At 41.1% G+C, this 21,138-nt stretch overlaps 2 protein-coding genes across 3 annotated transcripts; both read left to right on the plus strand.

The window, feature by feature from the left end:
• Positions 1-15: 15 nt before the first annotated feature.
• LOC5517180 (diphthine methyl ester synthase) lies at positions 16-15,470 on the plus strand. Of its 2 annotated transcripts, XM_048727243.1 has the most exons (8): positions 20-236; positions 1,116-1,176; positions 1,848-1,911; positions 8,031-8,139; positions 13,700-13,820; positions 14,509-14,548; positions 14,776-14,879; positions 15,179-15,470. In XM_048727243.1, the coding sequence occupies exons 1-8, from the start codon at positions 102-104 to the stop codon at positions 15,382-15,384; spliced, it is 840 nt and encodes a 279-aa protein (XP_048583200.1). In that variant the 5' UTR covers positions 20-101; the 3' UTR covers positions 15,385-15,470. The 2 variants fall into 2 exon arrangements, with proteins under 2 accessions (XP_048583201.1, XP_048583200.1); XM_048727244.1 differs by lacking the exon at positions 14,776-14,879 and having other exon boundaries at positions 16-236.
• A 662-nt stretch (positions 15,471-16,132) lies between these two features.
• LOC5517124 (uncharacterized oxidoreductase YjmC) lies at positions 16,133-21,126 on the plus strand. Its single transcript, XM_032387239.2, has 12 exons — positions 16,133-16,408; positions 16,942-17,054; positions 17,460-17,535; positions 17,606-17,667; positions 17,739-17,792; positions 18,313-18,411; positions 18,481-18,546; positions 18,681-18,753; positions 18,880-18,998; positions 19,086-19,181; positions 19,572-19,682; positions 20,170-21,126. The coding sequence occupies exons 1-12, from the start codon at positions 16,168-16,170 to the stop codon at positions 20,215-20,217; spliced, it is 1,158 nt and encodes a 385-aa protein (XP_032243130.1). The 5' UTR covers positions 16,133-16,167; the 3' UTR covers positions 20,218-21,126.
• The last annotated feature ends 12 nt before the right edge of the window (positions 21,127-21,138 follow it).

Here is a 21,138-nt window from a genome sequence, read left to right on the forward strand (position 1 = left end):
GGGCATAGTCGCGTGAGCTACCGCTGGAAAAGATAGTATGAAAACACACGTGGTACATTTTTGTTGTGGTTGAAATCATACAAAGTTCAATCTAGCTGATAATGTTATATTTAATAGGTTTAGGGCTTGGAGATGCAAAGGATATTACTGTCAAAGGACTTGAAGTGGTCAAGAAAGCGAAAAAAGTATTCTTGGAAGCATACACGTCTATTCTTGGAGTGAATAAAGAGGAGTTGGTAGGTTTCGTTTAGTAGTAGTGGTGGACATCAGCTACAATCAGCGAGCGATGGAATTCCGGACAGTACAAAATGCAGGCATGAAATGCTGGTTGCAGGTCGGACGCAGGTTGAGTACAAAATGCAGGTCGGGTGATTTGACTTTTTTTTTGGCTTTCTCTATTTCATTCAATTCCAATCACGTTTGGTTGATGTGCAGCAAATTCCTGCCGAGATATTCATATTATTCTCACGGTCACGTGATCTGTGACGTCATCACCTATAACTTTTTTTTTCACCTGTCCATTTACTGTTAAGCATTAACTGACGCAAGTTTGTTTGATGTGCAGCAAATCACAGGCAAGATATTTGTATTATTCCCACCGTCATGTGATTGCTTAGTAATAAACGAGAATCTGAGTATTCAATATTTTAACGTGTCATGTGAGCCGTAGAAATTGAATGAAATAGAGAGATAAAAAAGAAAAAAATAACAGTAAAATCGCCGACCAGCATTCTGTACCCAACCTGCATCTGACCTGCGTCCGACCTGCAACCTGCATCTGACCTGCAACCTGCATAAGACCTGCGACCTGCATTTTGTACTCAACCTGTATCTGACCTGCGACCTGCATTTTGTACTCAACCTGTATCTGACCTGCGACCTGCATTTTGTACTCAACCTGCATCTGACCTGCATCCTGCATTTTGTACCCTCCGATGGAATCCCTTTGTTTTTCAGGGCCGCAGCAGGGGGAATTAAAAGGAATTGACCAGAAGGAGCATGGTTTCCCCCCCAATATTTTCTTTAGTTTCTGTATTGTTCCCCCCCCCCCCCCCCTCCAATCTTATGTGGCCTATATCATCAATTACAATGTGCTAAAGTAAATGTTTCTGTAGGAAAAGCTATATGGCAGAGATGTGATTCTTGCGGACAGGGATCTTGTTGAACAGCAATCAGGTTAGTAGGTTGCAGAAAGGAGTTACAACTTAGTATGTCCAAGCACAGGAACAGAGGGGAGGGAGATTCACCTTAAAACCCTTGCCCAGGGAAATATAAATAGGGGTCCTAAGAATATAACAATGGCAACACTATGGCAATGGAAAATCAAAGAAAAAACAGACATTGAAATGGCAATGGAAAATTTAAAAAAAGCCATTGGAATGTATTCTATCTTAAACCATGTGTTTGCTTACACAGGCTGGGGGGGGGGCGGAGAGGGGGGTTGGGCACCCCATGGCAACCAAAAAGTGGGTCATTATTGATATATGACACGTGTGACTACACACCTCCATTTGTGATAAATGTTAACCATTCACCAAAGCATGACATGAACATTAGAGGTGTAGTAGGCCGCTTATGATTAGGGAGAGCACAATACAGAGACATTAAGGAATTAGAGGGGGCACAGCCACGCCCCTACTGGTCATTTCTGGTCATCATACTGGTCTTAAAAAATGATCTTATGTTCTATACTGTGCATTATATTTTATACTGTGCCTTCATGTCCCCCTCTTTCAAGAGACCCTGGATACCATACATATTTGTATGGGAATTGTACAGTACATTTTTTCAGTCTGGAAAATATTAAATAATATTATTATTAGGTGTATTCAAATTTTTTTTTTCAGAAATAATTTTAGAAAATGCAAAAACAGAAGATATAGCATTCCTAGTTGTTGGGGATCCATTTGGGTGAGTAATTATCACAATCATTTTATTTTTACCCAAACCCAAAGTTACCACCCACCTTTGATATTGTGCATTGACATAAATAATTATTATTACATGTCATTTAATAATGAATCCTTCAAAACCAACTGTTTGCCCTGTAAAACATTAAAGCTTTCAAGCCAAAATAGCAAAAGTTTCCTTCAGGTGGGCCAACAAAAACCTCAACTGACAAAAGAATCTATTGGAATCTGCACTTTAGCAAGCCATTCTTTCTAAATTATAAGTCACATCTTTGAAGAAACATACAATAGGCACACTGCTTTTACAATTATGAATTATTTCCCATTAAAAATCATCAGAGATTTTTGCATAATTGACCGGAAGTAAACTTGTGCAATTGCTTGTTTAAATAACATTTACTAGTAGGCATGGTAGTAGTATCCATGCAGGAAAATCTAGGGCTACTTGATGTTTGATTGCATTTGGAAGAGAGCTACTTGATGTTTGATTGCATTTGGAAGAGAGCTACTAGATGTTTGATTGCATTTGGAAGAGAGCTACTAGATGTTTGATTGCATTTGGAAGAGAGCTACTTGATGTTTGATTGCATTTGGAAGAGAGCTACTTGATGTTTGATTGCATTTGGAAGAGAGCTACTAGATGTTTGATTGCATTTGGAAGAGAGCTACTAGATATTTGATTGCATTTGGAAGAGAGCTACTAGATGTTTGATTGCATTTGGAAGAGAGCTACTTGATGTTTGATTGCATTTGGAAGAGAGCTACTTGATATTTGATTGCATTTGGAAGAGAGCTACTAGATGTTTGATTGCATTTGGAAGAGAGCTACTTGATATTTGATTGCATTTGGAAGAGAGCTACTTGATGTTTGATTGCATTTGGAAGAGAGCTACTAGATGTTTGATTGCATTTGGAAGAGAGCTACTAGATGTTTGATTGCATTTGGAAGAGAGCTACTTGATGTTTGATTGCATTTGGAAGAGAGCTACTTGATGTTTGATTGCATTTGGAAGAGAGCTACTTGATGTTTGATTGCATTTGGAAGAGAGCTACTTGATGTTTGATTGCATTTGGAAGAGAGCTACTTGATATTTGATTGCATTTGGAAGAGAGCTACTTGATGTTTGATTGCATTTGGAAGAGAGCTACTAGATGTTTGATTGCATTTGGAAGAGAGCTACTAGATGTTTGATTGCATTTGGAAGAGAGCTACTTGATGTTTGATTGCATTTGGAAGAGAGCTACTTGATGTTTGATTGCATTTGGAAGAGAGCTACTTGATGTTTGATTGCATTTGGAAGAGAGCTACTAGATGTTTGATTGCATTTGGAAGAGAGCTACTAGATGTTTGATTGCATTTGGAAGAGAGCGACTAGATGTTTGATTGCATTTGGAAGAGAGCTACTAGTAGATGTTTGATTGCATTTGGAAGAGAGCTACTTGATGTTTGATTGCATTTGGAAGAGAGCTACTTGATGTTTGATTGCATTTGGAAGAGAGCTACTAGATGTTTGATTGCATTTGGAAGAGAGCTACTAGATATTTGATTGCATTTGGAAGAGAGCTACTAGATGTTTGATTGCATTTGGAAGAGAGCTACTTGATGTTTGATTGCATTTGGAAGAGAGCTACTTGATATTTGATTGCATTTGGAAGAGAGCTACTAGATGTTTGATTGCATTTGGAAGAGAGCTACTTGATATTTGATTGCATTTGGAAGAGAGCTACTTGATGTTTGATTTCATTTGGAAGAGAGCTACTTGATGTTTGATTGCATTTGGAAGAGAGCTACTTGATATTTGATTGCATTTGGAAGAGTGCTACTAGATGTTTGATTGCATTTGGAAGAGAGCTACTTGATATTTGATTTCATTTGGAAGAGAGCTACTTGATGTTTGATTGCATTTGGAAGAGAGCTACTAGATGTTTGATTGCATTTGGAAGAGAGCTACTAGATGTTTGATTTCATTTGGAAGAGAGCTACTAGATGTTTGATTGCATTTGGAAGAGAGCTACTAGATGTTTGATTGCATTTGGAAGAGAGCTACTAGATGTTTGATTGCATTTGGAAGAGAGCTACTAGTAGATGTTTGATTGCATTTGGAAGAGAGCTACTTGATGTTTGATTGCATTTGGAAGAGAGCTACTTGATGTTTGATTGCATTTGGAAGAGAGCTACTAGATGTTTGATTGCATTTGGAAGAGAGCTACTAGATATTTGATTGCATTTGGAAGAGAGCTACTAGATGTTTGATTGCATTTGGAAGAGAGCTACTTGATGTTTGATTGCATTTGGAAGAGAGCTACTTGATATTTGATTGCATTTGGAAGAGAGCTACTAGATGTTTGATTGCATTTGGAAGAGAGCTACTTGATATTTGATTGCATTTGGAAGAGAGCTACTTGATGTTTGATTGCATTTGGAAGAGAGCTACTAGATGTTTGATTGCATTTGGAAGAGAGCTACTAGATGTTTGATTGCATTTGGAAGAGTTCTACTACATGTTTGATTGCATTTGGAAGAGAGCTACTTGATATTTGATTTCATTTGGAAGAGAGCTACTTGATGTTTGATTGCATTTGGAAGAGAGCTACTAGATGTTTGATTGCATTTGGAAGAGAGCTACTAGATGTTTGATTTCATTTGGAAGAGAGCTACTAGATATTTGATTGCATTTGGAAGAGAGCTACTTGATATTTGATTGCATTTGGAAGAGAGCTACTAGATGTTTGATTGCATTTGGAAGAGAGCTACTAGATGTTTGATTGCATTTGGAAGAGAGCTACTAGATGTTTGATTGCATTTGGAAGAGAGCTACTTGATGTTTGATTGCATTTGGAAGAGAGCTACTTGATGTTTGATTTCATTTGGAAGAGAGCTACGTGATGTTTGATTTCATTTGGAAGAGAGCTACTTGATGTTTGATTGCATTTGGAAGAGAGCTACTAGATGTTTGATTGCATTTGGAAGAGAGCTACTAGATGTTTGATTGCATTTGGAAGAGAGCTACTTGATGTTTGATTTCATTTGGAAGAGAGCTACTAGATGTTTGATTTCATTTGGAAGAGAGCTACTAGATATTTGATTGCATTTGGAAGAGAGCTACTAGATGTTTGATTACATTTGGAAGAGAGCTACTTGATGTTTGATTGCATTTGGAAGAGAGCTACTTGATGTTTGATTGCATTTGGAAGAGAGCTACTTGATGTTTGATTGCATTTGTAAGAGAGCTACTTGATGTTTGATTTCATTTGGAAGAGAGCTACTTGATGTTTGATTTCATTTGGAAGAGAGCTACTTGATGTTTGATTTCATTTGGAAGAGAGCTACTTGATGTTTGATTTCATTTGGAAGAGAGCTACTAGATGTTTGATTGCATTTGGAAGAGAGCTACTAGATGTTTGATTTCATTTGGAAGAGAGCTACTAGATATTTGATTGCATTTGGAAGAGAGCTACTTGATGTTTGATTGCATTTGGAAGAGAGCTACTTGATGTTTGATTTCATTTGGAAGAGAGCTACTAGATGTTTGATTTCATTTGGAAGAGAGCTACTAGATATTTGATTGCATTTGGAAGAGAGCTACTTGATGTTTGATTTCATTTGGAAGAGAGCTACTTGATGTTTGATTGCATTTGGAAGAGAGCTACTTGATGTTTGATTTCATTTGGAAGAGAGCTACTAGATGTTTGTGATTTCATTTGGAAGAGAGCTACTTGATGTTTGATTGCATTTGGAAGAGAGCTACTAGATATTTGATTGCATTTGGAAGAGAGCTACTTGATGTTTGATTGCATTTGGAAGAGAGCTACTAGATGTTTGATTGCATTTGGAATAGAGCTACTTGATGTTTGATTTTATTTGGAAGAGAGCTACTAGATGTTTGATTGCATTTGGAAGAGAGCTACTTGATGTTTGATTGCCTTTGGAAGAGAGCTACTTGATGTTTAATTGCATTTGGAAGAGAGCTACTAGATGTTTGATTGCATTTGGAAGAGAGCTACTAGATGTTTGATTGCATTTGGAAAAGAGCTACTTGATATTTGATTGCATTTGGAAGAGAGCTACTTGATGTTTGATTTCATTTGGAAGAGAGCTACTTGATATTTGATTGCATTTGGAAGAGAGCTACTTGATATTTGATTGCATTTGGAAGAGAGCTACTAGATGTTTGATTGCATTTGGAAGAGAGCTACTAGATGTTTGATTGCATTTGGAAGAGAGCTACTAGATGTTTGATTGCATTTGGAAGAGAGCTACTAGATGTTTGATTGCATTTGGAAGAGAGCTACTAGATGTTTGATTGCATTTGGAAGAGAGCTACTTGATATTTGATTGCATTTGGAAGAGTGCTACTAGATGTTTGATTGCATTTGGAAGAGAGCTACTTGATATTTGATTTCATTTGGAAGAGAGCTACTTGATGTTTGATTGCATTTGGAAGAGAGCTACTAGATGTTTGATTGCATTTGGAAGAGAGCTACTAGATGTTTGATTTCATTTGGAAGAGAGCTACTAGATATTTGATTGCATTTGGAAGAGAGCTACTTGATATTTGATTGCATTTGGAAGAGAGCTACTAGATGTTTGATTGCATTTGGAAGAGAGCTACTAGATGTTTGATTGCATTTGGAAGAGAGCTACTAGATGTTTGATTGCATTTGGAAGAGAGCTACTTGATGTTTGATTGCATTTGGAAGAGAGCTACTTGATGTTTGATTTCATTTGGAAGAGAGCTACCTGATGTTTGATTTCATTTGGAAGAGAGCTACTTGATGTTTGATTGCATTTGGAAGAGAGCTACTAGATGTTTGATTGCATTTGGAAGAGAGCTACTTGATGTTTGATTGCATTTGGAAGAGAGCTACTAGATGTTTGATTGCATTTGGAAGAGAGCTACTTGATGTTTGATTTCATTTGGAAGAGAGCTACTAGATGTTTGATTTCATTTGGAAGAGAGCTACTAGATATTTGATTGCATTTGGAAGAGAGCTACTAGATGTTTGATTACATTTGGAAGAGAGCTACTTGATGTTTGATTGCATTTGGAAGAGAGCTACTTGATGTTTGATTGCATTTGGAAGAGAGCTACTTGATGTTTGATTGCATTTGTAAGAGAGCTACTTGATGTTTGATTTCATTTGGAAGAGAGCTACTTGATGTTTGATTTCATTTGGAAGAGAGCTACTTGATGTTTGATTGCATTTGGAAGAGAGCTACTAGATGTTTGATTGCATTTGGAAGAGAGCTACTAGATGTTTGATTGCATTTGGAAGAGTGCTACTAGATGTTTGATTGCATTTGGAAGAGAGCTACTTGATATTTGATTTCATTTGGAAGAGAGCTACTTGATGTTTGATTTCATTTGGAAGAGAGCTACTTGATGTTTGATTGCATTTGGAAGAGAGCTACTTGATGTTTGATTTCATTTGGAAGAGAGCTACTAGATGTTTGTGATTTCATTTGGAAGAGAGCTACTTGATGTTTGATTGCATTTGGAAGAGAGCTACTAGATATTTGATTGCATTTGGAAGAGAGCTACTTGATGTTTGATTGCATTTGGAAGAGAGCTACTAGATGTTTGATTGCATTTGGAATAGAGCTACTTGATGTTTGATTTTATTTGGAAGAGAGCTACTAGATGTTTGATTGCATTTGGAAGAGAGCTACTTGATGTTTGATTGCATTTGGAAGAGAGCTACTTGATGTTTGATTGCATTTGGAAGAGAGCTACTAGATGTTTGATTGCATTTGGAAGAGAGCTACTAGATGTTTGATTGCATTTGGAAGAGAGCTACTTGATATTTGATTGCATTTGGAAGAGAGCTACTTGATGTTTGATTTCATTTGGAAGAGAGCTACTTGATATTTGATTGCATTTGGAAGAGAGCTACTTGATATTTGATTGCATTTGGAAGAGAGCTACTAGATGTTTGATTGCATTTGGAAGAGAGCTACTAGATGTTTGATTGCATTTGGAAGAGAGCTACTAGATGTTTGATTGCATTTGGAAGAGAGCTACTAGATGTTTGATTGCATTTGGAAGAGAGCTACTAGATGTTTGATTGCATTTGGAAGAGAGCTACTTGATGTTTGATTGCATTTGCAAATGATTCCAGGGCGACCACCCACACTGACCTAGTAATCAGAGCACGACAAGAAAACATCCCTTATAAAGTGTTCCATAATGCATCCATCATGAATGCCATTGGCTGCTGTGGATTACAGGTAATAAATATAAACAAATGATAAATTGTAAACTTTTTTAACCTTCTGCTATTTGCATCATGTAGGTGGTCAGTGCCTTAGGCAAATTACACATGCATGGCATAACCTTGATAGTAATGTCTTGTTTCATATAATTGATATTACAGTATATGATATGATTGGAATAATGATTGTCTGTCTATGACTATATCTGTTTAATGCTTGTCTTTTATTCACTATTTAGCTGTATAATGCTCGTCAGGTTTTCACTATAGCTGTATGATGATTGTTTTTTTTTTTTATTTTGATGTTGTATTATGTATGATTGCGTGACGTTGTATGACGTCATGGTTTTGAGATAATAAAGTCACTTAGCACTTGACCGTCGTACAATATGGTGGCAGCCCTGAGGACCCGCTAAAAATCAGTTTTTAGCAGCCTAATATCCAAGTGAACAAGTCAGCGTTTTATCTGGGACATTCCGTTGGAAAAACCGAAGAAAAACAGGAAAAAAAACTGTGGGAGACACGATCCGTTCGACACTCTGCACAAAAACGTGTATAGCTCAGCGAGTATAGTTCAAGTCAAGGGACAACATACCGCCGACTTCAATTCACCGAGCTGGAAAGAAACACAAGAACCACAGACAGCTACCACACACTGGGAAGTACAATCTACGTCGACTTAACAGCTGAGTTGATTTATTCAAAGAGTATTTTCTGTAAATAAGCTTACAAAGACAAGCTTACCGTTGTCAGAAATAAACTACGACAAGCCGGCAGATTCATCATAAATTCCAGCCCTAGAAGCGAGGAATTCCATCCCAAAACAAGTATTTATGGACTCTTGCCGTAGTTAGACAGAACTCTAATTATTGCAGTGAGTTAGAGTAGATAAAAGTACCGATTTCCGTAGTTTAGCGCCGTTTTTAGAGACTCGGCGATTGCTTTGAAAAGTTTTCATTCACGAAAATAAAACGTGCCATCGACGTTTTGACCGCGCGCGGCCTGGGACCGTAACACAGGTATACCGCGCACGCTATAATTTTCTAGTACGATCTTTTTCGCGATTTCGCGACGTTTTTTCGCGCATATTTTTTCAGATATTTTTTAAGCGTTATTTACTTCTTAAAATTATCACTCTGTCTTTGTTATTGTGCGAATTTATTTACAGTAATGGCTACATATCAGATCCCAGCCCCACCCCCAATGTCGTTACAGGGAGACGTAGTGGAGAACTGGCGGGACTTCGAATCCTCATGGGACTATTATACCATTGCTACCGATCTAAGGTCGAAATTGACATCCCCTCCAGGCAAGGAAATAGTAGCCGCAACACTTTGCACGGTAATGGGCCCTGAAAGCAAGAAGATAATGAACTCATTACCCACCCTGACCAACACCGACAGGAAAGACCCGAAGAGGATTATAGAAGAGCTTAGAAAATACTTTGTACCCCAACGCAACGTGCTGTATGAACGGTTTGTTTTCAACTCTGCAACACAGAAGCCCTCCGAGTCCGTCGACGAATATGTCGTCCGCCTGCGTCATCTAGCCAACTCTTGTGAGTTCGGTGACTTGAAGGACTCTCTCATCCGAGATCGGATAGTCATAGGTACTACCGATGAGAGTGGACGTGAACGCCTTTTAAGGGAACGGCCGGTGCCAAGCCTAGATAAGGTGGTGGAAAGCCTTCGAGCTGCCGAGATCTCAAGAACTCACCGACAAGTGATAAGCGGGAAACCATACTCGAGCCAGGCAGAAACCATTCACCATACAGATAAGAGGCAGCCGAACAGAAGAAACAACCAAAGAAAGGGCCGGGGTAACATCGGTAACAACGGTGGACAACAAAAAACAAACGGGAACAAAAGAAGGCAAACCCAAGACCCTAGACCACCAACCCCGGGAAGCCATAACTCCTCCACCTCCTGTCACTGGTGTGGAAAAAAGGCAGACCATGTCAAGAAAGATTGTCCTGCTAAGGATGCAAAGTGCCGTAACTGCGGCAAAACAGGCCACTACGCCGTAGTCTGTCGGTCAAACAAACAAGTGCATGAAGTAAATAGAGAAGAGGAAGGAAGCTACCAGGAAGATTACTATTTAGACTACTGCTACTTCATGGGCGAAGTGAGCACCACCAACGATGAATTCTGGTCAGCGGAAGTGCTCATAAACCACAACCCCTGTACCTTGAAACTTGATAGTGGGTCAAAGGTGACAGTGGTTGGCGACAAGGCACCGTGGTTGGAAAACCGGCGACTGGACAAGGCGACAAGCATGTTCAGAGGACCCGGTGGAGTGAACTTGTCCCACTTGATAAAAGGACAGATAACAGACGCCTTATTTTCAGTCGGAGGGAGGACACACCGCGAAAATGTTTACGTCATGAAGAACCAATCTAAGAATCTACTTTCCAAGTCAGCAATCCAGGCACTCCAGCTGTTAATACCGTCAGCAGCAGTGCATAATGTGGAGACCGCCCCTAATTTCAAGGCAGAATTCCCCAAGTTATTCAAAGGGCTGGGCCTCATGAAGGATAAGTACAAGATACCTCTAAAACCGGACGCAGTATCAGTTTGTCTATACACACCCCGACGTGTACCGCACCCACTTCTCCCTAAGGTCAAAGAGAAGCTACTGGCCATGGTTCGTCAGAAGGTAATCTCACCAGTAAGTGAGCCCACAGACTGGTGCTCAGGCATGGTGATCGCTCCCAAGCGCAATGGTGATGTAAGGATCTGCGTTGACCTGGCACCGCTGAACAAGGCAGTAAAACGAGAGATCCACCCTATGGCAAGTGCCGACGAGAACTTGGCAAAGCTTAAGGACAGCAAAGTCTTCACCAAGCTAGACGCCAACTCTGGATTTTGGCAAATACCCCTCGACGAGGAGTCTCGGTTGCTCACCACCTTTGTCACACCATTTGGTAGGTACTGCTTCAACCGCCTCCCATTTGGAATCAGCTCAGCCCCTGAGATATTTCAGCGTACCATGTCTCGAATCCTAGAGGGCCTCGATGGCACAGTTTGTCACATGGATGACATCCTCATACATGGGCCGACACAGGAGCTTCACGACAGCCGTGTCCGAAAAGTGTTACAGCGGCTCAAGGACGCTAGAGTCACATTGAACGAGAAATGTGAGTTCTCTAAACAGCGCATGAAGTTTCTCGGGCATGTAATCTCGGAGGATGGGGTAGAAGCAGACCCTGAGAAAACCAAAGCAATCCAAGATTTCCCCGATCACTGTGACAGAGCTCCAACGTTTCAATGGTATGGTCAACCAGCTGGCCATATTTATACCCGACCTAGCAACCATCAATGAGCCCCTACGCCAGCTACTTAAGAAAGAGCAGCAGTGGCTTTGGTATCAGCCTCAGGAAAGGGCCTTTCAGGCGATCAAGACGAAACTGACCTCTACAGATGTGCTGGCACACTACGATCCAAACAAACGAAGCATCGTCGCTGCCGAAGCATGCCAGGACGGGCTTGGAGCAGTCTTACTGCAAAGCGACAGCAGCGGTAACCAGCGCCCAATTGCCTTCGCTTCACGCTCTCTAAACGACACGGAGAAGCGATACGCAGTCATCGAGAAGGAGGCGCTGGCCGCCACGTGGGCATGTGAAAAGTTCTCAGACTACATCCTTGGGACACCATTCACCCTAGAAACGGACCACCGCCCACTGGTACCCCTTCTCTCAAGCACAGACCTCTCCAAGCTGCCCCCGAGGGTTTTGAGGTTTCGCCTCCGAATGGCCAGGTATTCACCAGAGGTCACTTACGTGCAAGGAGTGCACCAAAACACAGCAGACGCCCTGTCTCGTGCACCCACAAGCAGTCCCACTCCCCAGGACTTAAAACAAATCGAGGAATTAGAAGAACACAGCGAATCAGTCCTAGAGTCCCTACCTGCAACGGAACGGCGCCTCAAAGACATCCAGGAAGCCCAGGACTGCGACGCCATATGCAAGCAGGTGAAGACCTATTGCTTAGAGGGATGGCCTCCCATTATGCCATCCCTACCACTCCTAAAGCCATACTGGGAGAAGAAGCAACACTTGACGGTCAACCGAGGAATCCTGATGTGTGATCACAGGCTAGTTATCCCCTCAAGCATGCAACTAGAGATGCTGGAGACCATTCATGAAGGCCATCTTGGCATTACCAAGTGCCAAGGGCGCGCGAGCTCCTCGGTGTGGTGGCCGCTCATAACCAAACAGATAGAAGCAACGGTCAACAGATGCCAAACTTGCGCCAAACTCAGACCAGAGCGAAGAGAACCCCTTATGGCGCTGTCTTTCCCAAACCTACCATGGAGCCGGGTCGGTACAGACCTCTTTGAACTAGAGCAGACCGACTACCTTATCGTTGTCGACTACGCAAGCCGATGGTTTGAAATCCGAAAGCTAGGATCAACTACCTCAGCTGCAGTCACGCGCCACATGTGCGAGATTTTTGCTCTGCATGGAATACCGGACACAGTCATCTCGGATAACGGACCCCAGTATGTTAGCCAGGAATTTACCAACTTTGCCAAGGACATGGGGTTCACCCACATCACCTCCTCTCCACACTACCCACAAGCAAATGGTGAGGTCGAGAGAGCGGTTCAGACCGCCAAGAACATCCTGCGAAAGAACACAAACCCACACCTTGGTCTCCTAGCATACCGTTCTGCCCCCCTGGCCAACGGCCTAACCCCTAGTGAGATTCTGATGGGGCGGAAACTGCGTAACAAGTTGCCATCGGCCCCCGAGAACCTAAAACCCCGAAAGATCGACCAAGAACAGCTGCTTAAGAGAGAACAATAATATCGAGAGCGCTACTCCAGTAACTACAACTCTCGCCACAGAGCTGTGGAACTCCCAACACTCCACCAAGGGGACAAGGTGTTCATAAGGGACCAGCAAAGGTACGGAGAGATAGAGAAGAAACTTGCAAGCCCGAGATCCTACCAACTGGTAACAGAAAATGGCTCAGAGATCAGAAGGAACAGAAGAGCGTTAGTCCATGAACCAGTGGGGACATCTGGAGAGTCCAGCTCCCTACCGAGCCCTTCCAACCGACCACCAGTACGCGAAGGAGGAGAAGGATCGCCAGGACCTGCTGCGTCTCCCTCCCCTAGCCCATCTAAGGCAGTAGTTAGAAGATCGGGCAGACTTTTAAAGCCCACTAATAATCCAGACATGATTTATTATTAGTTGGACGTTCACATTATGATGATTATTTAGTGTGGATGCAAATTAGCATTTAGACCGTTCCAATTCAAGTTTGTTAGTTATAAGTTTATGGACATGATCTTGTGTAAACTGAAAGGGGGATGTTGTATTATGTATGATTGCGTGACGTTGTATGACGTCATGGTTTTGAGATAATAAAGTCACTTAGCACTTGACCGTCGTACAATAGTAATGTCTTGTTTCATATAATTGATATTACAGTATATGATATGATTGGAATAATGATTGTCTCTCTATGACTATATCTGTTTAATGCTTGTCTTTTATTCACTATTTAGCTGTATAATGCTCGTCAGGTTTTCACTATAGCTGTATGATGATTGTTTGTATTTCACTTTAGCTGTATAATTATGGAGAGGCGGTATCAATATGCTTCTGGACTGAGTCATGGAAGCCAGACAGCTTTTATGATAAGATTGCAGCAAACAGAAAAAGAGGATTGCATTCCCTCTGTTTATTAGGTTTGTATGTTTTCCTTTACTTTGATTTTTTTAAGTTCTTGTTTTTTGAAGGAATGTCAGTAATGTTAATTTCTGCACACTTGCTTAAAGTTCTAGTGGCACATAATTTGATATTTACCTGAAACCAAATTATTGGCTGGTGACTTGTTTTGTTTTTTGCCAACACTACTGTATCTATAATAAGGGCAAGCTGGCCACTGTTCTAAAACCTTGCATGCCTGACTTACTCTAAAGAAACTTCCAAAAATGTGTCAGAGTAAAATATGAATAGCCTTCAAAGAAGAGCTGTAAATCGGCGGTCTGTGCCCATTCTGTTACATTTTGTGTAGTTTAAGCACAGGGCCTTGATTTAAAGCTTTGGATTTGAAGCAGTAGAGCATAATTTAGAAATGGGCTATTAATTCTGTCTGTAAATTGATCTCATGTAGTACCAATTTTAGCCTAATTTTAGTAGAGTTTGATAATGCAGGAAATAAACCTGTCAATCGTTTTTTCCTCCATACAAAGTTTTTTAAGATGCCAAAAAAGTATTTTTAAAGTTTCTGATGGTTGCAGTCAATGGCTCATCGTTTGATTACCTCGGTTATTTGTTTAGACAAATTGTTCTTCCACTTAACATTCTAAACTTGTTCACCATTAATTGTAAATTCAAATAAATAACATATTAAAACCACTTTTGTACTTCCAGATATCAAAGTAAAGGAGCAGTCAGTAGAAAATCTTATGAGGTGAGAATCTTTTTTTAAAGATTCACAAGCAGGCATTAGCAGACATAGTTTGCCAACATGTCTGGCATTTCTTATTTATTTGAAGGAAACTTATGACTGTGCCCCCCTCAGCAAATCCTGGGTACATGCATGGTTAGGGTGTAAAAGTTGCCCAAGTTCTATCCATTTTTATTCCTTAGGGTATCTAAGCTTGGGTAGAAACAATAAAGCATGTATTATTCTTACAGAGGCCGTAAAGTTTATGAGCCACCCCGTTACATGTCAGTCAGTACTGCAGTCCAGCAACTTCTAGAAATCCCCAAGTTACGTAATTTATCCCCTCAAGAATCAGGTTAGTGAAATTGCCAGGGCTATTGCAGGGAAAGATACATAGGGCCTCATACCCTCCTACCCCCCCCCCCCCCCCAAAAAAAAAAAAAAAAGAAAGAAAAAATAGATAAAAGTCAATCTTCCTCATTACATGAATCTTTATTGTGGAAGTTGAAAAATAAAGTTATGCACAGATTAGTACATGTAATTTTTCTTCTCAAGACATTGGTATTTACTTATTAATTCTGTTGGTGCTCTGAATGGGATGGAGCAGGTTAACCTGTCAACCACTCCCCATTGATCTGTTTTCTTTCTTCACAGCCTACACAGAGGACACAGTAGCAGTTGGGCTAGCACGAATTGGCTCAGACACTCAGCAGATTATTTGTGGGCCCATGAAATCTTTGGTGGATTACGATCTTGGTGGCCCGCTCCACTCACTTGTCATCCCAGGAGAAATGCATTTTCTTGAAAAGGACATGCTCAAAGAATTTGCCATTGATGTCAATGTATTAGAAAATTCTTGAATAAAAATCTGCCTAAAAAATGGGAGGGTGATTATCTAATTCAGACTTTTAAACCAATGTTGATCTTAAACGCTTTTGAAAATCTACCACAATACTATTCCCTTTCAAGTAAATCCATGAAAGTAACCCTTGATCCTGTAAAAATACTGTTACTCGCAGTGGAAAGCCCTGGCGCTTACATGGCACACGCCCAAAGCTAAAGTTTCCCTCCCTTCTTCCCTTCGCCAGCGTACATGAGGGCCAAGTAGACGGGGGTGATTATCACTTCTTTTAGGGTATAAAATTTTGACCAACTGCCATCCCTTAGGGGAAGTTGAAGGATTTTTCCAATTTTGCTATCTACTAGGGTATAAAAGATCAACTGCTATTCCAAAGGGGGAGTGTTTAACGTTTTTTCGATTCTGTTATCTCTTAGGGTATAAAATTCGACCAATTGCGTGTTTAACGTTTTTTTTTTATTCTGCTATCTCTTAGGGTTAAAAATTCCTTCAACCACACCCAATTTGCCATCTCTTAGGGATAAGAATTTCTGTTGACCACGCCCAAGGTGCCATCCTCTTAGGGTTAAAATTTTGCCGATGATCACCCCCCCCCCCCTCTGTTTCGCCTATCAAAAAATCAAAAAATTGTATAACTTTTTTAAATCTCTCCTGCTCCGCTTAAAAAGTCTTTTCTCTCCCTTTGTCACTTTTATTTGAAGCTTGGCGCTAAAACGTGAAACTTTCGTGTTACTTGTCACGCTACGTGTCACGTAATCGTATATAACAAGACAGTGTGACGGTCATGGCGGCTATCGTTCGTCCTCGTCTCGTGCATCCTACTGTCCGTCTCCTACGGCGGGGATTCCAAACTAATCGACCTAACCAGCAAGACTACAAGCTCGTGAAAGTAGCCGATGTGGAGAGTTTTATCGAAAGATGTATGACTAAAGTTGGCACTACGGAAGCTCACGCGAGGCAGCTTGGGCAAGTCCTGACGGCTGGCGATGTCCGAGGACACTTTAGCCACGGTCTAAATAGACTTGGTCAGTGTGTTATTGAGGACGGGTGTCAATTTGTTATTCATCTTGTTTCGAAGTGTATCGGTATTTATTATATGGGCGATGGCAAAAAAAACTTAGCTAGACCCCTAAAGGGTATTAGGCTGATAATGATATCTATTGTAAGCATGATTGAAGTATGGAGCAGACTAGACACCAATAAGTCTCTAGGCTGAAAACAATGGCTACTGCTACACTTGTAGCAGAAGGCATCAACAACAAGTTTTTCAAAAGCTCCTTCATATATGTAGCCATAGCTGTTAACTCTCCCGCATTAGGCGGGAGTCTCAAGATTTTGAACCTTTTCTCAAGCCTAATTTTCTTGAAAATACCCATACATTTTCTGTATTCTCCCGCATTAGCTATCTTGGTACTTCTGATACATTCACTGTATTTTCTCAAGATTTTTCCTAAAGCGAAGTTGACAGCTATGATGTAGGATGCCTTGCTGCTGGAAGTGTAATTTTTGGTGTGCAAACTGGTGTTGTGGACTCTAATGATTCATCTGCTAATTCTAGAGATGTATGTCCATGATATACAAGAAGGGACAACGGTTTACACTGGCAAGCCTACTGTTGTCAAACAGACTGCAGCTACAGCCTTTGTCGATGGCAACAATCTCCTTGGACCTGTGAGTGATCTCACCATACCTGTCAACTCTCCCACATTAATTAGGCAGTTGTCTCAAGATTTTGGACCCCTTCTCCCGCGTTGGGGGGGGGGGGGGGGGGGGGGCACAATACAGAAACATTGAGAAAATAATGGGGGGCACAGTCACGCCCCTACTGGTCATTTCCTTATAATTTTTTTAAAATATTGGGCGGGCACGTACCCCCAGTGCCCCACCCTCTGCTACGGACTTGTGCTTGAGTCTAGCACTTTTTTCTGTAGCCTTAAAAGGTGGGGCTCTTGAGAGCGACTGTGAAGTATACTAGGGATTTGAGGCATTGCTTAGCAATTCAGCCTAGAAGGTAACCTCTAAGTTGCTGCAGGGACACACACCATTGTCATACTCTGCCACCTCTATATGACACAGGTTGTTGGTAACTTTTGTATGGATCTAGCCATCAACAAGGCCAAGGATGTTGGTGTCTCTTGGGTTGTTTGTAAAGGTGAGAGTGACACACTTGATTTTTTTCTGAATTTCTTAAAGATAATAACAATCTATGCCCTTTTGCACAGGCTCGAATCATTATGGTATTGCTGGGTGGTATACATTGCGTGCTCTAGAAGAAGGACTAATTGTGAGTTTTTTGTTTTATCTATCTTTTTTATTTCTCCTTATTTCAAATTAACCCTTGGGTTTTGTCTATAGGGTATCAGTGTGACCAACACATCTCCATTGGTTGTTCCTACCAGAGGAAGAGGGGTAAGTGTCTCACTTCTGTTAGTTCAGGATGCCCTACATATTGTAGCTAGAAAATTATGTCTTCTTCAAGCTTCAGGCATTACTAACAATTCTTTTATTTGCTAATGGCAGACTTAGCCAGTTGCTTAAAGCTGGAAGAGGTGCAAGGCACACAAGGGATTATGGGAGAATAACAAAAATCAAACTTCATCTTCCTAGAATAAAAGCATCATTCACCAGGAAAAAAGGCCATCCTCCCCAGATTCTCTTGTGTGCCTGCTTTAACCCATATATTAAGCAACTGGGCACAAGTGTTGGCTAATAGAGGGAAGGGTTGGGGCAAACACTATGCACTTCTATTTGTCCTGTGCAAAATTCTTCCTCTGCAGGCCAAGCGGCAGACATCTTCTTGATACTGCCCTACTCAGTAACACCATCCTCCAATTATAAACCCAGTTCAGTTCTCGTGTGGAGTTCACACCATACTCAGTACACACCATACACTCTCTTAACAAACTGATGGATTTCTTCTCCTCCATAGGTGACACTTGGTACCAACCCAATCTCTGTAGCAGCCCCAGCACAAAATGGGGACAGCTTTGTACTTGACATGGCTACATCAGCTGTAGCTTTGGGAAAGGTGTGTGACTGTAAGAATCAACTCCAAGTACATTGTAAACACTAATTCTTTCATTGCTCTGATTTGCAGATAGAGATGAATCGTCGCAAAGATATCCCAATACCACATGGATGGGGAGTTGATGCAAAAGGACTGGTATGTTTTGGGCTCATGTATCTAGTGTTATTACTTTTTTAATAAAACCTCCCACACCCACTTTCCTCTGTTCTTCTGCCCTCTCATCTCCCCTCATCCTTTATACATCTTTTACACATATTGAAATTTTCAAGGAAACATTGGATCCAGTAGATGTCCTTGATAGAGGTGGTGGCCAGTTACCACTTGGCGGCACAGAGCTAACAAGTGAGTGTTAACAATTATATTGTCACTTATAAGCAAAGAAACATGTCGCAGCATAACACTAAGAAGTGATGCTGGGAAAACTTGTTTGTTGAGTACTCAGGAGACTCTCGTTTTTCCCTTGTGTAGGTGGTTACAAGGGCTATGGTCTTGCCATGATGGTCGAGGTTCTATCTGGAATACTTGCTGGATCTGCAGTAGGACCAGACATACGCCTTTGGAAGGGTGACCCACGCACTGCCAACTTGGTAATTGCAGTTGGCACTTCTTTCCTTCATGTAGGAGCAGTCCATGTTATTAATTTAATAACGTTAAACCTTCACTCTTATCACCAGGGCCAATGCTTTGCTGCTATCAATCCTGCCATGTTTGCCCCTGGTTATGAAGACCGTATGCAGAGATTGATGGATCATTGTAGGAATATGCCCCCTGTAAGTTGTGAAAAGTTAAAAAAAAAATATGAGTGATTTTATAGCGAATGGAGCGAGGGTAAAAAGATAAACTTGTATTCTTCCATGGCTCTGAGGTCCAAGTAGAATCAAATCTATGATAGTTAACCATGCCACTGGAAATGTGACAAAAAAAATATGAGTCATGAACAGCGCCATTTCAAGAAGTCGATGATCAGGGCTATTGAAATACAGGAGGGGCACAATACAAGAGACATTAATAAGAAAATTGGGGGAGGGGCACAGCCACACCTCGCTGGACATTTTCCGGCACTGAGGCTCTGTAGAAAGTAACAATGCGACCAATGGGACTAGCTTATTTTTCATAAACTTGATGACTGTATTTTCGTGAACTATCAATTTTTCGTTCAGGCGGAAGGGGAGGATGGTGTATTGGTAGCCGGCGATCCAGAGCGTCTTCACATGCGCAAAGTTGAGCAGGAAGGAGGGATTCAGTACCATGTCAATCTGCTTGATGCACTGGTGAGTAAGGAATACCAGGCGGTGTCCAGAGGGGGGTCTAAGAAATCATGTGCCGAAATGAGAAATTATGTGGGTTACGAATAGATCAATTCGACTCCTCTTTGACACCTTAATTAAGAAAAGGTGATTAATTTTCGATGTGTAAGATAAAAACAAATTTCTAGATCAATTTGGTAACCTATTTACCAGATCTAAGGATGCCATATTGAACTTTTTACTGCTCTGGACTCAACCCTTCGTTTTCCTTATGACTTAGGATACTGTCCGATATTTTCCCTGAAGCTTACTGGTGTTAGGTCAGTTTTGACCAGAAGCAATATGCCCTCGGATAGTCTTTTTGAGGGGCGCATCCGATTGATTGTCGTTTGGTGAATACTTGGCTTACAGGATTGACGCCAATGTCTCATTTACCAATTGTTATCAGTATTTTTGTCTTCGTTGGCTGGCCGCGTCGTGCCTGATTAATGTTGCCTCTGTTTCCGTTTAGGACAAGCTTGCAGATCAGCTGAAGGTTGCACCGATGCCATCACAATAATTGTATTTCTCCAGAAGTTTAGCTAGAAAAAAAAACACTTACAGCAGCTCAAGGCGTGTTAACATACTTTTTGGGGACTGTTTCTAAACCAGAAAACAGAGAAAATAATCAGTGTGTAGGATTGTTTGAAAGAAATCATGGATACGCCAATATCATCATCGTAGAGAACATTAGTTAGCGACGAGAAGGTCTACGTTTTTGAAGTCTAAACATGGTGGGGTGGGGGGGGGAGGTGCTCAGTCATAGGTATCATATGGAAAAAGCATTTGAAGATTCCTTAATAAGAAATGACCCATTTTTTGGCCGCCAAGGGGGGTGCGCAGGGTGCGCGTGTGAACGCGCCTGCTAAATTAGCGATCCAATATGCTCTTTGTAGTGAACTGGTAGTGTTTTGAGCGAGTAACCATGGTTATTGTTTTGGATAGACTTTTTAGATGTCGTACATAATTGCTCGAATAAGCGCCAAGGCGCTTAGAACATTTTCCATGTCCAGGCGAGGCGCTTATTCATGCAATTGCGATAGATGCATTGGTAATTACACTAGTAAGAACATTATATAGTTTATAGTGTTTTCTTAATGATTATGATGAGCTTCAAAAGCTGTTGTTTTGTTAGTTTGTTTTATTTATATGGCATTTTATTTTCCGACGTTTTTCATTCTTTTTCTCTTTCTTGGTTATTTGTACCTTTGGTTGTCTTACAGAGACTTACAGAAAATATTCCGTAATGATTACTTCTCTTGTCATATTTTGCCCCAACTGGATCATCTTGTTTTGTGCGCATTTCATCTCATTTCACTCCCAGCAGCTGGTTTTGTATTAGTGTTAACTACCGTTTGTAGCTTTACTGTTACGTCTATCAAACTCATTCAAAAGTCTCACTATCTGAATAAATCATGACTTGACGCTACCTACGCGGGTT

This window comes from Nematostella vectensis, chromosome 1 (assembly GCF_932526225.1).
Source record: "Nematostella vectensis chromosome 1, jaNemVect1.1, whole genome shotgun sequence".
NCBI classification, from domain to species: domain Eukaryota; kingdom Metazoa; phylum Cnidaria; class Anthozoa; order Actiniaria; family Edwardsiidae; genus Nematostella; species Nematostella vectensis.